At 35.1% G+C, this 11,851-nt stretch overlaps 2 protein-coding genes across 2 annotated transcripts; both read left to right on the forward strand.

Moving 5' to 3' along the window:
* Positions 1–1,954: 1,954 nt before the first annotated feature.
* LOC136837607 (uncharacterized) lies at positions 1,955–2,810 on the forward strand. Its single transcript, XM_067102484.1, has 2 exons — positions 1,955–2,071; positions 2,383–2,810. The coding sequence occupies exons 1-2, from the start codon at positions 1,955–1,957 to the stop codon at positions 2,689–2,691; spliced, it is 426 nt and encodes a 141-aa protein (XP_066958585.1). The 3' UTR covers positions 2,692–2,810.
* A 7,586-nt stretch (positions 2,811–10,396) lies between these two features.
* On the forward strand, positions 10,397–11,142 carry LOC136837517 (uncharacterized). Its single transcript, XM_067102359.1, has 2 exons — positions 10,397–10,440; positions 10,698–11,142. The coding sequence occupies exons 1-2, from the start codon at positions 10,438–10,440 to the stop codon at positions 11,073–11,075; spliced, it is 381 nt and encodes a 126-aa protein (XP_066958460.1). The 5' UTR covers positions 10,397–10,437; the 3' UTR covers positions 11,076–11,142.
* The last annotated feature ends 709 nt before the right edge of the window (positions 11,143–11,851 follow it).

The raw sequence follows: 11,851 nt of genomic DNA on the forward strand, positions 1-11,851 counted from the left end.
GGATTTTTTTTTGTTAGTTCTTCGGAACATATATATTACAATTACACGTTTTTTGACAGTTTTTTAGGAATGAGTGCTGGACAGATTTTTTTTTCAGAAGACGATTAAATAAAGATGCTTGCAGAGAAAGTTTTTGCCTCTAGAGCATCCTTTTATTTCGTTTTGTAATTTTGTCAAATGGAAAGGAAAAAGGAAAGAACGTCGAATTTCCTCAGTTATCTGAAATAAACATGCACCTTTGAACAAAAATCAACAGTGATGTTTCTTAATCCATACATTTTTTTTATAAAGCTATAAGGGAAATCATCATTGTTGCTCATTACATCCGGAATTCTGTCATGTCCTGCTGGCCTTGAAAAGTAGTTAGAATTTTTTTTTTAAATTGTCTTCCTAAACCCATTCAGTCATGAGTAGTGGTCAATAAAGCCCAGTGTCTGTCACAAAGGAAGTTATTTGCATGACAGTGCATGAACCACTGTATCCTTGGCCACCATAGCAGCACTTTGACATTTTATCTTATATATCTGTTCCTCCATCCAAATGCACCTGATTAGGAGATCTGTTATTTCTGTTTGTTACGACCACGGCGAGGCTTGTTTTTAATTTCCTCATGTAATCATTAGAGGAGTTCTGACTAGAATCATTGAAAATTACGCATGTTTGTTTTCTTGAAATAACTCATTTTTTTAACAACTAGAATTTCCTGATCTTTATTTTATTTAGGAAAAGTGGGTGTTAAAACGTTAAAACATACTATTCCTAAATGACAACCGAAGATACAGTGTCAAGTAACAGATAACTAAGTCTCTAAAGCTGTTGTGAGTTGTATGAATTTGATACACAAAGATAATATGTATATCTAATTACTGAAAGCTGAGTAGTACTAAAAGCGAGGAAATGGACAAATATGTACTTCAGTTTGATCAAGATGTTTATGTAGGTTGGAAATAACTACTAAAAATTAATGTGGTATTTGACATTTATTTTTTTTAAATGGTAGTACAGTTTCCAAGAAATGGGGTATAACAGCATAATGACAGAAGCAGTTGGCTATATATCATTAAGCCGTTGTCTGCTCAGGTAACATTACGTCAAGAATCTAATATTAAACTAATCAGTGGCTTAATTGTTACCACATTTCGTCCATTTGGAAGGTCTCCGACTTAGACTGAATCATATCGTTCAGAGCATGAAAGATTTAGTTTAAGAAGTAAGCGTTGTTGGCGCATAGTTTCACTGTAAACTCCGCCGGTTATAAGTTGTATATTTTATATGTTGAGCTAAACTAATATATTTCCCCAATGTGCACAATGCACAGCAAATTCAGATGGCGAAGCGTCTCCTAAAACAGTAATTAAGTTGCGATAACTTGACAGTGCAGGTCACAATGCTAGATATTTTTTCAGGACCGTGAAGGAGCAATTATGTTACCTTATTCTACATCTCATTTGACACCTGGGACAGATGAGCTACAGGGGAGTTCATTCTGTTCAAGACTAAATACCAATATTTTCTACGATTGTTTTGCAGCTCAAGTATTCGTCTTTCATTCATTCAAAGTAATAATAGACACGCCCATAAATACAAAAGGGTGTCCGTTAATAATAAAATTTCGTTGTTCTATGTATAACAATGTTTTTGTCACTACTCATGAACACTATAGTTATAGGAAATATGATATTGATTAGAATTGCTTTTTTTTTATAGCTTCCCGCGAGTGCTTCTTTCCTGAACTATGTGAGAGAGAGCCTTCCCAGTTTAAGAATTTTTCTGGGGAAAATAATTTGTAGATTTGATTTCTTTTATTAAATTTCTCTCTCTCTCTCTCTCTCTCTCTCTCTCTCTCTCTCTCTCTCTCTCTCTCTCTAACTCCGTGAATGAACTGTATGAAGCATAAAAAATATCCCGTTCCCATCATTTTCCTGTCATTCACCAAGGCCGGAGGGAAACGAAAATGCAGACTTCAGTGGCCTTCAAAATGATGATAATGCGCAGGAGCTGTGTATATAAAGGTGCGAAATGCCGAAGGGGAGCACAAACTGGTCTCAAGAGATCTAACAATCACAAGATGGTAAGTCAAAAGCTTTATATCTGCTGTGAATTTATTTTCCTAGTTCATAAGAATGAAACTCAAATATTGGGATTAGCCAACTTTATCGCGATTGATGTGACATTGTAGCTCACATAAGAACTAATTCCATTATACACAGTATATAAAAAAAAAACTATTACGATGTTGTTGTCCTTTCGAGAGGTACATAAAATGTATGCTGTCATTCATAGACTTATCCTTTTCATAAATAGCTGCACATAACAGGTCGAATCCCTTTGATCATTTAACAAGTGTGACTAATGTTGTGGGTATTTTTTCTGCTGTTCCAGAAGTTGCTGTTTGTTTGCATTGTCGCTGTCCTCCTGGCTGTCTGCCACGCCGGAGGTATAGGAGGTGGATTCGGTGGAGGACATGGAGGATTTGGAGGTGGACATGGAAGATTTGGCGGTGGACACGGAGGATTTGGCGGTGGATCCTTTGGGGGTAGAAGATATGGTTCAGGTGGTGGTTTTGGAGGATTTGGAGGGAGGTCCTTCGGAGGAGGTCACGGTGGTGGATTTGGAGGAGGTGGATTCGGCGGAGGGCATGGAGGATTTGGAGGTGGTTCCTTCTCCAGGGGTGGAGGCTATGGCAAATAAAATTACCTCCATCGAAAGACATAACTAATTTTGAAATAATTTCTCCAAATTAAATGCTAAAAGATTTTGAGCAAATTTAAATTTTTAACTTTTGTTGCCATTAAAGATAAATAATGATTGGAAAATTTCAATATTATTGATGAATCACTTTTCATATATATATATATATATATATATATATATATATATATATATATATATATATATATATATATATATGTATGAAGAAATTTATAATATTTCTTCAAGAAATATAATATTTCTTATATATATATATATATATATATATATATATATATATATATATATATATATATATATATATATGTTTGTGTGTGTGTGTGTGTGTAAAACTAGCCATGGTATGCAAGCTTATAAATCGGCTATCACGGCGGTGGTGGGTTGACATCGATTCTAAGTACAAACACATGAATTCGGCAGGCGTAAGTTCAGCACAGTAGATACCAATCTATTCCTCTCTTGATGGCTCAGTGATCACAAGTCACTGTACGCAGTTGATTCCCAGTCAGGAAGCAGCTCAAAAATCTCACTGTATATCTGGTATAAATATATATATATATATATATATATATATATATATATATATATATATATATATATATATATATATATATATATGTATATATATATATATATATATATGTATATATATGTATATATATGTATGTGTGTATATATATATATATATATATATATATATATATATATATATATATATATATATATATATATATATATATATATATATATATATATATATATATATATATATATATATATATATATATATATATATATATATATATATATATATATGTATATATATATATACTGTTATATATGTGTGTGTTAGTAAAATCACAATGAAATTCCTGTTACAGAACATAGTATATTAAAGATATATATGTATAGAATTTATAGCTTTCGTCCATCTGCTGTGGACTTGATCACTGAAATGGAGTATAATACACAACTCAAGAAACTAAATAAAGCAGGAAACCATATATGCAACCAAACATTACAGAAAGTAAAACTATTCAATCAAGTGGTTGGGCCTTTGTCCATTCTAAAATTCTTCAAGACCTTCTTGGCGGAAGAAATCTGGAGTCTTCCGCTGGAGAGCCAACAATGTGATTTCGTTCTAAATTATGATTTTGATTTAGAACAAAATCAAAATAGTTTAACTTCCTGTAATGTTTGGTTGTATATATGGTTTCCTGCTTTATTTAGTTTCTTGAGTTGTACTCGTATATTATACTCCATTTTAATAATAAAGTCCAAGCAGAGGGACGAAAGGTATAAGTTCTATACTGTATATATATATTTCTAATATACTGTGTTCTGTAAAAGGAATTTCATCGTGACTTTACCTAGCATTTACGTTAAGTACGACATAGTACTTTTATTTTTCACACACACACACACACACACACACACGCTCGCACACACACACACACACAAACACACATATATATATATAATATATATATATATATATATATATATATATATATATATATATATATATATATATATATATATATATATATATATATATATATATATATATATATAAATTTTTTTATCACACCGTGATTTATATACAATCATGAAGCTAAAAATGTCACTTAATTTCAAATTCACGCTGCCTGGGGGATATCTCCGATGGAGAATTATCACCGAAGGAGAATTTATTTAAGTGATAAATGGATTGGTACCGCCGGGACACGAACCCTCGACACAGACCTTATCCAGTGACTCCAGTTGACGTTACCACTGTACTATCAAGAGAGGTATAAGTCATTGCCGAGTCTGCTGTACTGTTTTTAACCGTCGTGAGTGGGGTAGTTGTACTTAGCCTGGGCAATGACCCACCTCCGCCATGATAGTTCATTGGTAGGTTTGGAACACGCAGCTCTTATTATGAAATTTTTATCACACCGTGATTTATATACAATCATGAAGCTACAAATGTCGTTTAATATCAAATTCACGCTACCTCGGGAATATTTCCGATGGAGAATTATCACCGAAGGGGAATTTATATAAGCGATAAATGGATTGGTACCGCCGGGACACGAACCCTCGACAAAGACCTTATCCAGTGACTCCAGTTGATGTTACCACTGTACTATCAAGAGAGGTATAAGTCATTGACGAGTCTGCTGTACTGTTTTTACCCGTCGTGAGCGGGGAAGTTGTACTTTTCCTCGGCAATGACCCACCTCCACCATGACAGTTCATTGGTACGCTTGGAACACGCAGCTCTTATTATGAAATTTTTATCACACCGTGATTTATATACAATCATGAAGCTACAAATGTCACTTAATATCAAATTCACGCTACCTCGGGAATATCTCCGATGGAGAATTATCACCGAAGGGGAATTTATATAAGCGATAAATGGATTGGTACCGCCGGGACACGAACCCTCGACACAGACCTTATCCAGTGACTCCAGTTGACGTTACCACTGTACTATCAAGAGAGGTATAAGTCATTACCGAGTCTGCTGTACTGTTTTTACTCGTCGTGAGCGGGGAAGTTGTACTTTTCCTCGGCAATGACCCACCTCCACCATGATAGTTCATTGGTACGCTTGGAACACGCAGCTCTTATTATGAAATTTTTATCACACCGTGATTTATATACAATCATGAAGCTACAAATGTCACTTAATATCAAATTCACGCTATCAAATTTTCCGATGGAGAATTATCACCGAAGAAATTTATATAAACTATAAATGGATTAGTACCGCCGGGACACGAACCCTCGACACAGACCTTATTGTGACTCCAGTTGACGTTACCACTGTACTATCAAGAGAGGCATAAGTCATTACCGAGTCTGCTGTACTGTTTTTACCCGTCGTGAGCGGGGAAGTTGTATGGGCAATGACCCACCTCCGCCATGATGGTTCATTGGTACGTTTGGAACACGCAGCTCTTATTATGAAATTTTTATCGCTCCGTGATTTATATACAATCATGAAGCTACAAATGTCGCTTAATATCAAATTCACGCTACCTCGGGAATATCTCCGATGGAGCTTCATGATTGTATGTAAATCACGGTGTGAAAAAAATTTCATAATAAGAGCTGCGTGTTCCAAACGTACCAATGAACTATCATGGCGGAGGTGGGTCATTGCCCAGGCTAAGTACAACTTCCCCGTTCACGACGGGTAAAAACAGTACAGCAGACTCGGCAATGACTTATACCTCTCTTGATAGTACAGTGGTAACGTCAACTGGAGTCACTGGATAAGGTCTGTGTCGAGGGTTCGTGTCCCGGCGGTACCAATCCATTTATCACTTATATAAATTCCCTTCTGTGATAATTCTCCATCGGAGATATTCCAGGGTAGCGTGAATTTGATATTGCGAACATTTATTAATATATATATATATATATATATATATATATATATATATATATATATATATATATATATATATATATATATATATATATATATATAAAGTTTGTGGGTACATGCGCACGTGTATGCTTGCTTGTGTATGAGCATTGTTGGAATTTTATTACTCATGATAAATACGCATCCTCAAACCAAAATAACACGCATACCTAGCATCTATAATTCTGAGTACTCATTTCATAAGAATCCAAATGCATGACCAGGTAACAAAAAAGACTGGAAAATCAAATGCACAATCAGTAACAATGAACAATGAATAACAATGAAAAATTAATTACAAAGAATAAAATAAAAATAAAGACCCAAAAAACTCCAGCGCAAGACTGTGGAAAACCATGTGACTTTGGCTGTGTTACATGGTCACTCCTCCCCTCCCCCTGCGGCATGAGAAGAATGGACGTGGCATCTGAAATGAGGCAACAGCGACAAATAAAGGCCAAGTGACTCAAGTCCTTAAATTATCCATAAATGAAAAAAGGAATGTTAACATCCTCCAACACAGCATTCACCTGTGAATATATACATTACAAGTCGCAAAATAACGCATGGTCTTGCCTGTTAATGCTTACCATTTCTCAATTTATGTCAGTGGCTTTCATCAAGGTCTTATAAATAAATCTTTGACACCTAAGAAATAAATGAAGCATCATAAATGTCACGAATGACACAACTTTCATTAACACAATTTGATCAACGATCCAAGCAACCGTTTAAAAAATATAATTGATAAGGCGAGGTTTTTCGTATTACATAAATAATTCTTTTTAATTTTACAGTGTAATTTTACATTAGATTATAAATGACTATATTTTAAAACCTTTCGAGCGACAATCTTATTTCCTAATTCTAGGTGTGTTTTGTTGTAATGTATAACCATTCTCTATTCTTCGTCTCTGCTGAGAAAGTGATAAATTGTATGTTCACGTCATGGCGACAACGTCAGTGCTCCCCTTTCCTTCGCTCGTAATTTCAGCCTTCGTTCCAGATTGTTGCTTTTCTGCTCACAAACGTCGTTTAACCCACATCCATGCGACAGCCACTTGCCCTGAGTTAAATGGAATGAGCCATGAGAACGTGAGACTCATGGCTCATGATTTAAGCAAATTACGGTCCTCTAAAGGGTGCTTTGAAACGCTGTCATTTTTTTCCAAATCACTACTTCTGTAATGGTGCTTTTGTAACCGCATTAGATGTTCAAAGCGGCAATGTAGAACTGATGACTCATTGCGAGTAATTTTTTTCTGATTCACAAAATGATAACTAAAATTTTCTTGATATTTCAAATATCAGAGCACGTCTGTTAACCATATGCGATAAAGTTGTTGAGGATCTGATTACGAACTGCTCTTCAAAATTTGGTGTTATATAATTAAGAATGTTATATTTGCTTCTAGTTTCTGTTGATAGCTATGTACACGGAGCTCTTTAGAAGAAAACTGCCGATTTCTAGGAAGATTCGCAAAACTTTTAACTTTCTAAAAAAAAACTTCAGTACCTTTATGAACCAGACTGGAGCGGGATAGGTTTGGTAAACATATTCTGGGACTATGTTTTTGGCCATGTGTCAATGAATGTTCAACATCTTTCTACATGCAGTGTTGTGAAAAGTCACAGAAAGTACTGTAGAGTTAGCTGCAAAGCAGCGGCAAAGAGATTAATTCGTGAATGAAGTGTGGAATCGCTGGTGTTTCTGAAAGATAGAGCAGTAACTAAGGATTATGAAGAGAAAATTCAGAAACTAGCGGAAGAGATTGAGAAGTGTTCGCGAGGGGAGAAAGTTGAAAGTAAACATGTATAAGAGTAAGGTTATGAGAGTAATTGGAAAACATGAAAATGGAGCATGAATGGTAATTTGGACTTAATATAATGAATCCTAGTACGAAAGGATATGAAAGGTGGCAGGTGTGTACATTGGAAGATTTCCAGTATCTTGATAAGCCAAGATGGGAATTACAAAAGCCATTTGGGGGAGAAATTTCTAAGACATGGCGTGGCGGTGTTGAATGCGAATGAAAGGAAAAAAAAGGTTGAAACTTGAGATAAAAAATCAGCGTAGCATATGAGGTGTAAGAAGAATAGCTAAAGGAGTGACAAATGCTGTGATACCTGGAAGTAAGTGAAAAGATAGATCAAAGCATCTTTAGATGGTCTGGCCATGTGGGAAGAATGGTGGACAATAGGAAAAAGAAATGCATGACTTTGAAGTGTTAGGAAGCAGGAAATGGAAACCTAGAGAGGATCGGGCGTATCAAGTGGCAGAGGTATACAGTATATCTAATATTCCTGAAGTGTGGGAGGATGCAAAATGTATAGATGAATTGAGCAGTGTGTGTCGGGGGTTCAGCGTATGGACGATCAACTTCCTTATAGCTGCACGAAGTGACTCAGCAGTCAAATTAAAAATGTAGCAGTAACCACTGTTGTTTGTTCTCTGGAGTCTCCCATTGTTAGAAGCTATGGCTTTATGTTTCAAAAATAAAATAGAAACTGTGTTCGTTCCTGTTTCATTTTTCTTCGTGTTTGTACAACATTTTCCTTTCCAGATCTTTGTTTTATCTTTTAGCCGCCTCCCGAAAACCCATACATGTCATAAATTTACCCTTCGCCCAATTAGATGCAGTCTATTAAAACGAAATTATTTTCATGGTAACATATGATTCACTCCACCCATGGCCTCGATATAATTCTTTTAAATTTCAGCTAAATTGTATCTGCCTCTATTCAAACGCCCTTTAATCGTCTTATAATTCGCAGAAACACTGTCGGCTCTCATGGGTGGTTAGATCTTACCGTGACTTTGTTCAATATATTCAATTAATGGTATTTTCTTGGCTGAGTTGCAGTTTTCACCCCGTAGTTTGCGGGATGAACTTTCTATGAAGTTTAGACTTGGAAAAACATATAGTGATCAAATAATTTCATGTAAACAATTTTTTAAATCTATACACATTTATAAACTTGTTTTTTAACAAACATGCAGTATTGGAGGTCAAGGAAATATAGTCTTCAAGGCAATTGTAAATTTTCTAAAACTGCAAAATTGGTGACACAATCTTGTCAGAAGTTAATTACGATCGGGAGGTATACAAATGGGTATATAAATCGCAATAACAGTGGAGAATAATATTACAATACGATAGTAGTCTCTTAAAAACATTCCCGTCAGGTTACACCGTGACTGCAAGTAACTTAATTTTTTATAACATGTTAGCAATCGTATATGTTTTGGAATATGATACGAATTGTATATTTTTGTTAAAATACGATACTAACAACTTATTGTAAGTACTGGAAAAAGAAAAGCAATTCCTTTTCCGTATTAACAAATCCGTTATCCGATGGGAGGAAAAATAACATTAATGACCAGATAAAGTTACCCTTTCCACTGTAAAAAACTTGTGTCTATAGCGACATGTTTCGACATAGCATGCAGCATGACTCTCAATACAATACAAAAAAAAAAAAATAAATAAAAAATAAAAAAAATAAATAAATGAAAAAATAAAAACTCTCGGTGCAAATGTTTCCATTTCCTTGTAACGCTGTTTCATCATAGATCACTGTTGACACCTCAGGTTATATGTGACATTTTCTTCTGCCTTTCACAGCTCCGGTAAACAGTATATGGCAGTACATTTAGTTTAGTTAAACATCGGTTTTTAGCTAACCGACATAATTATTATCGATTCTAAAGGTATTTCTTGTAAGAAGATGAATAATGGCTGACATTATCTGGCAGATTACTTGGCTATTTTGTAATAAGATCTATATTTTCTTCAATACAACAGAAGGATTATTTATCCTTCCAGGTCTTTATCTAATTAAAAGTACGTATTGCTGTTTAATGGCAAATATTTTGCCAGAGGTATTTTGATGCCAATGCTGTATCACGAATGTTAAGTAAAATACTTAATGTGCCTGGTTTGCAATGGCAAACTATTTAAACTATAGCTTTTCATCCTTCGAAATCGATCGCATTCTCCGAAAAGAAAATGTCAACATAATGAGTGTGCAGAAGAGGCCATTTTGTAAAAAGGAGCCAAAAGGACTTATTTTTTAAACTAATTTCGAAGGGAACGGCTACTTCGCTCTCCATCCAAGTTCTCCTTGATAAGTTAATTTTTTCTACCTTTTCCTGCCATTTACCGAGGCCAGGGTAAAGATGAACATACGGATATCGATGACCTTCGTAAAGGAGAGACTCGATGTGAGCTGTATATAAAGCGACAAGATCCCAAACAGAAGCACAGTCTGAAATCTCTAAGGCTCCCAGTCACACCATGGTGAGACCAATAGTTTTCCTTTTATTCACCTGGAATTTAATGAAATATGCCCATATCAACAAGATTCAGGTGTAACGTACAGATCTTCCAGTTGTATAACTGGAATTACAACTTGACAAATTTAATAACACAGACTATTGAAGTATTTATGAATTTAGAGAAATCACTGTTTTAGATTCTTAGAAGATATCTCAATTTCTTAAAAGGAAATTTTTCTTTCTAAATTTCATACATGTTTCTCCATTCTCTCCCTCCAGAAGTTACTGTTCGTTTGCATTGGCGCTGTCCTCTTGGCTGTGTGCCAGGCTGGAGTTGTAGGAGGTGGATTCGGTGGAGGACATGGAGGACTTGGCGGTGGATCCTTTGGAGGAGGCTCTGGAGGATATCGCTCAGGTGGCGGCGGTTTCTCCAGTGGAGGAGGTGGATCATTAGGCCACGGCTCCTTTGGAGGTCATGGAGGAGGACTTGGAGGCAGTTCCTTCGGAGGAGGAATCTCTGGAGGCTATGGTTCTCGAGGCGGATTCTCAAGTGGTGGCCAAGGTGGACAATTTGGAGGAGGAATATCCGGAGGTCATGGACGTGGATCCTTTGGAGGAAGGGGTTCCTTTTCCAGGGGTGGAGGATATGGAAAATGAGATGACACCCATCCCATGCCAGACAATTGTTTTAAATTTCCGAAATTATTATAAAAAATTTTCCTCTTGAATTCCGTTGTATTAATTACCATTGAAGAATGAGAAATAAATTTCAATTTATATGGAATTGTTTTTTTCCAAAAAATTTTAAATGTCTTTCTTTCACTATATATATATATATATATATATATATATATATATATATATATATATATATATATATATATATATATATATATATATATATATATATATATATATATATGTTTATATAAGAACGAGTCTTTCGTAATCATTGAGCCACCACTTTCTGATTGCCTCACAAATTTAATGTGGCTGTTATATGGCATCTCTGAAAGGCCAGCAGACAATATCCCTATTCTTTTGTGATATTTTTACGAGTAAGCACACTTACGTGATTTCGTTTTGTGCAATATTTACGGATACTAACAGTTTATCATTTGAATCGTTACATTAATTTTGTTTTTACATAATAATTATGCTATGTGTGTTAGGAAATTAACATATTTTCTTTCAATTTATTTTTTGATTCTCTTGCCGGCCACCTCTCTGAAATTATCCAAACATCGATGCTGGAAAAGAAATGGCGTAAATTATTCAGTGACTGATTGATTGATTTGTGGCTATGAAAACTGGGGCCACAACATCTTGGTTCATGTATTCAGTGACGTACAAACTAATATTAAGGACGAAGAAAACTGTCCAGTTGCTTCGGTTGGAAATCGCCGACGGCTCAGATTAGAGGAGTATTTTAC

Source organism: Macrobrachium rosenbergii, chromosome 59 (genome assembly GCF_040412425.1).
Source record: "Macrobrachium rosenbergii isolate ZJJX-2024 chromosome 59, ASM4041242v1, whole genome shotgun sequence".
NCBI lineage: Eukaryota > Metazoa > Arthropoda > Malacostraca > Decapoda > Palaemonidae > Macrobrachium > Macrobrachium rosenbergii.

What these genes read in the sequence shown, in the direction of transcription:
- LOC136837607 (XM_067102484.1), top strand. Translation starts at nt 1,955, where the DNA reads ATGCAGACTTCAGTGGCCTTCAAAATGATGATAATGCGCAGGAGCTGT. An exon ending in GATCTAACAATCACAAGATG is followed by an intron (nt 2,072 to 2,382) that starts GTAAGTCAAAAG and finishes CTGCTGTTCCAG; the next exon opens with AAGTTGCTGTTTGTTTGCAT.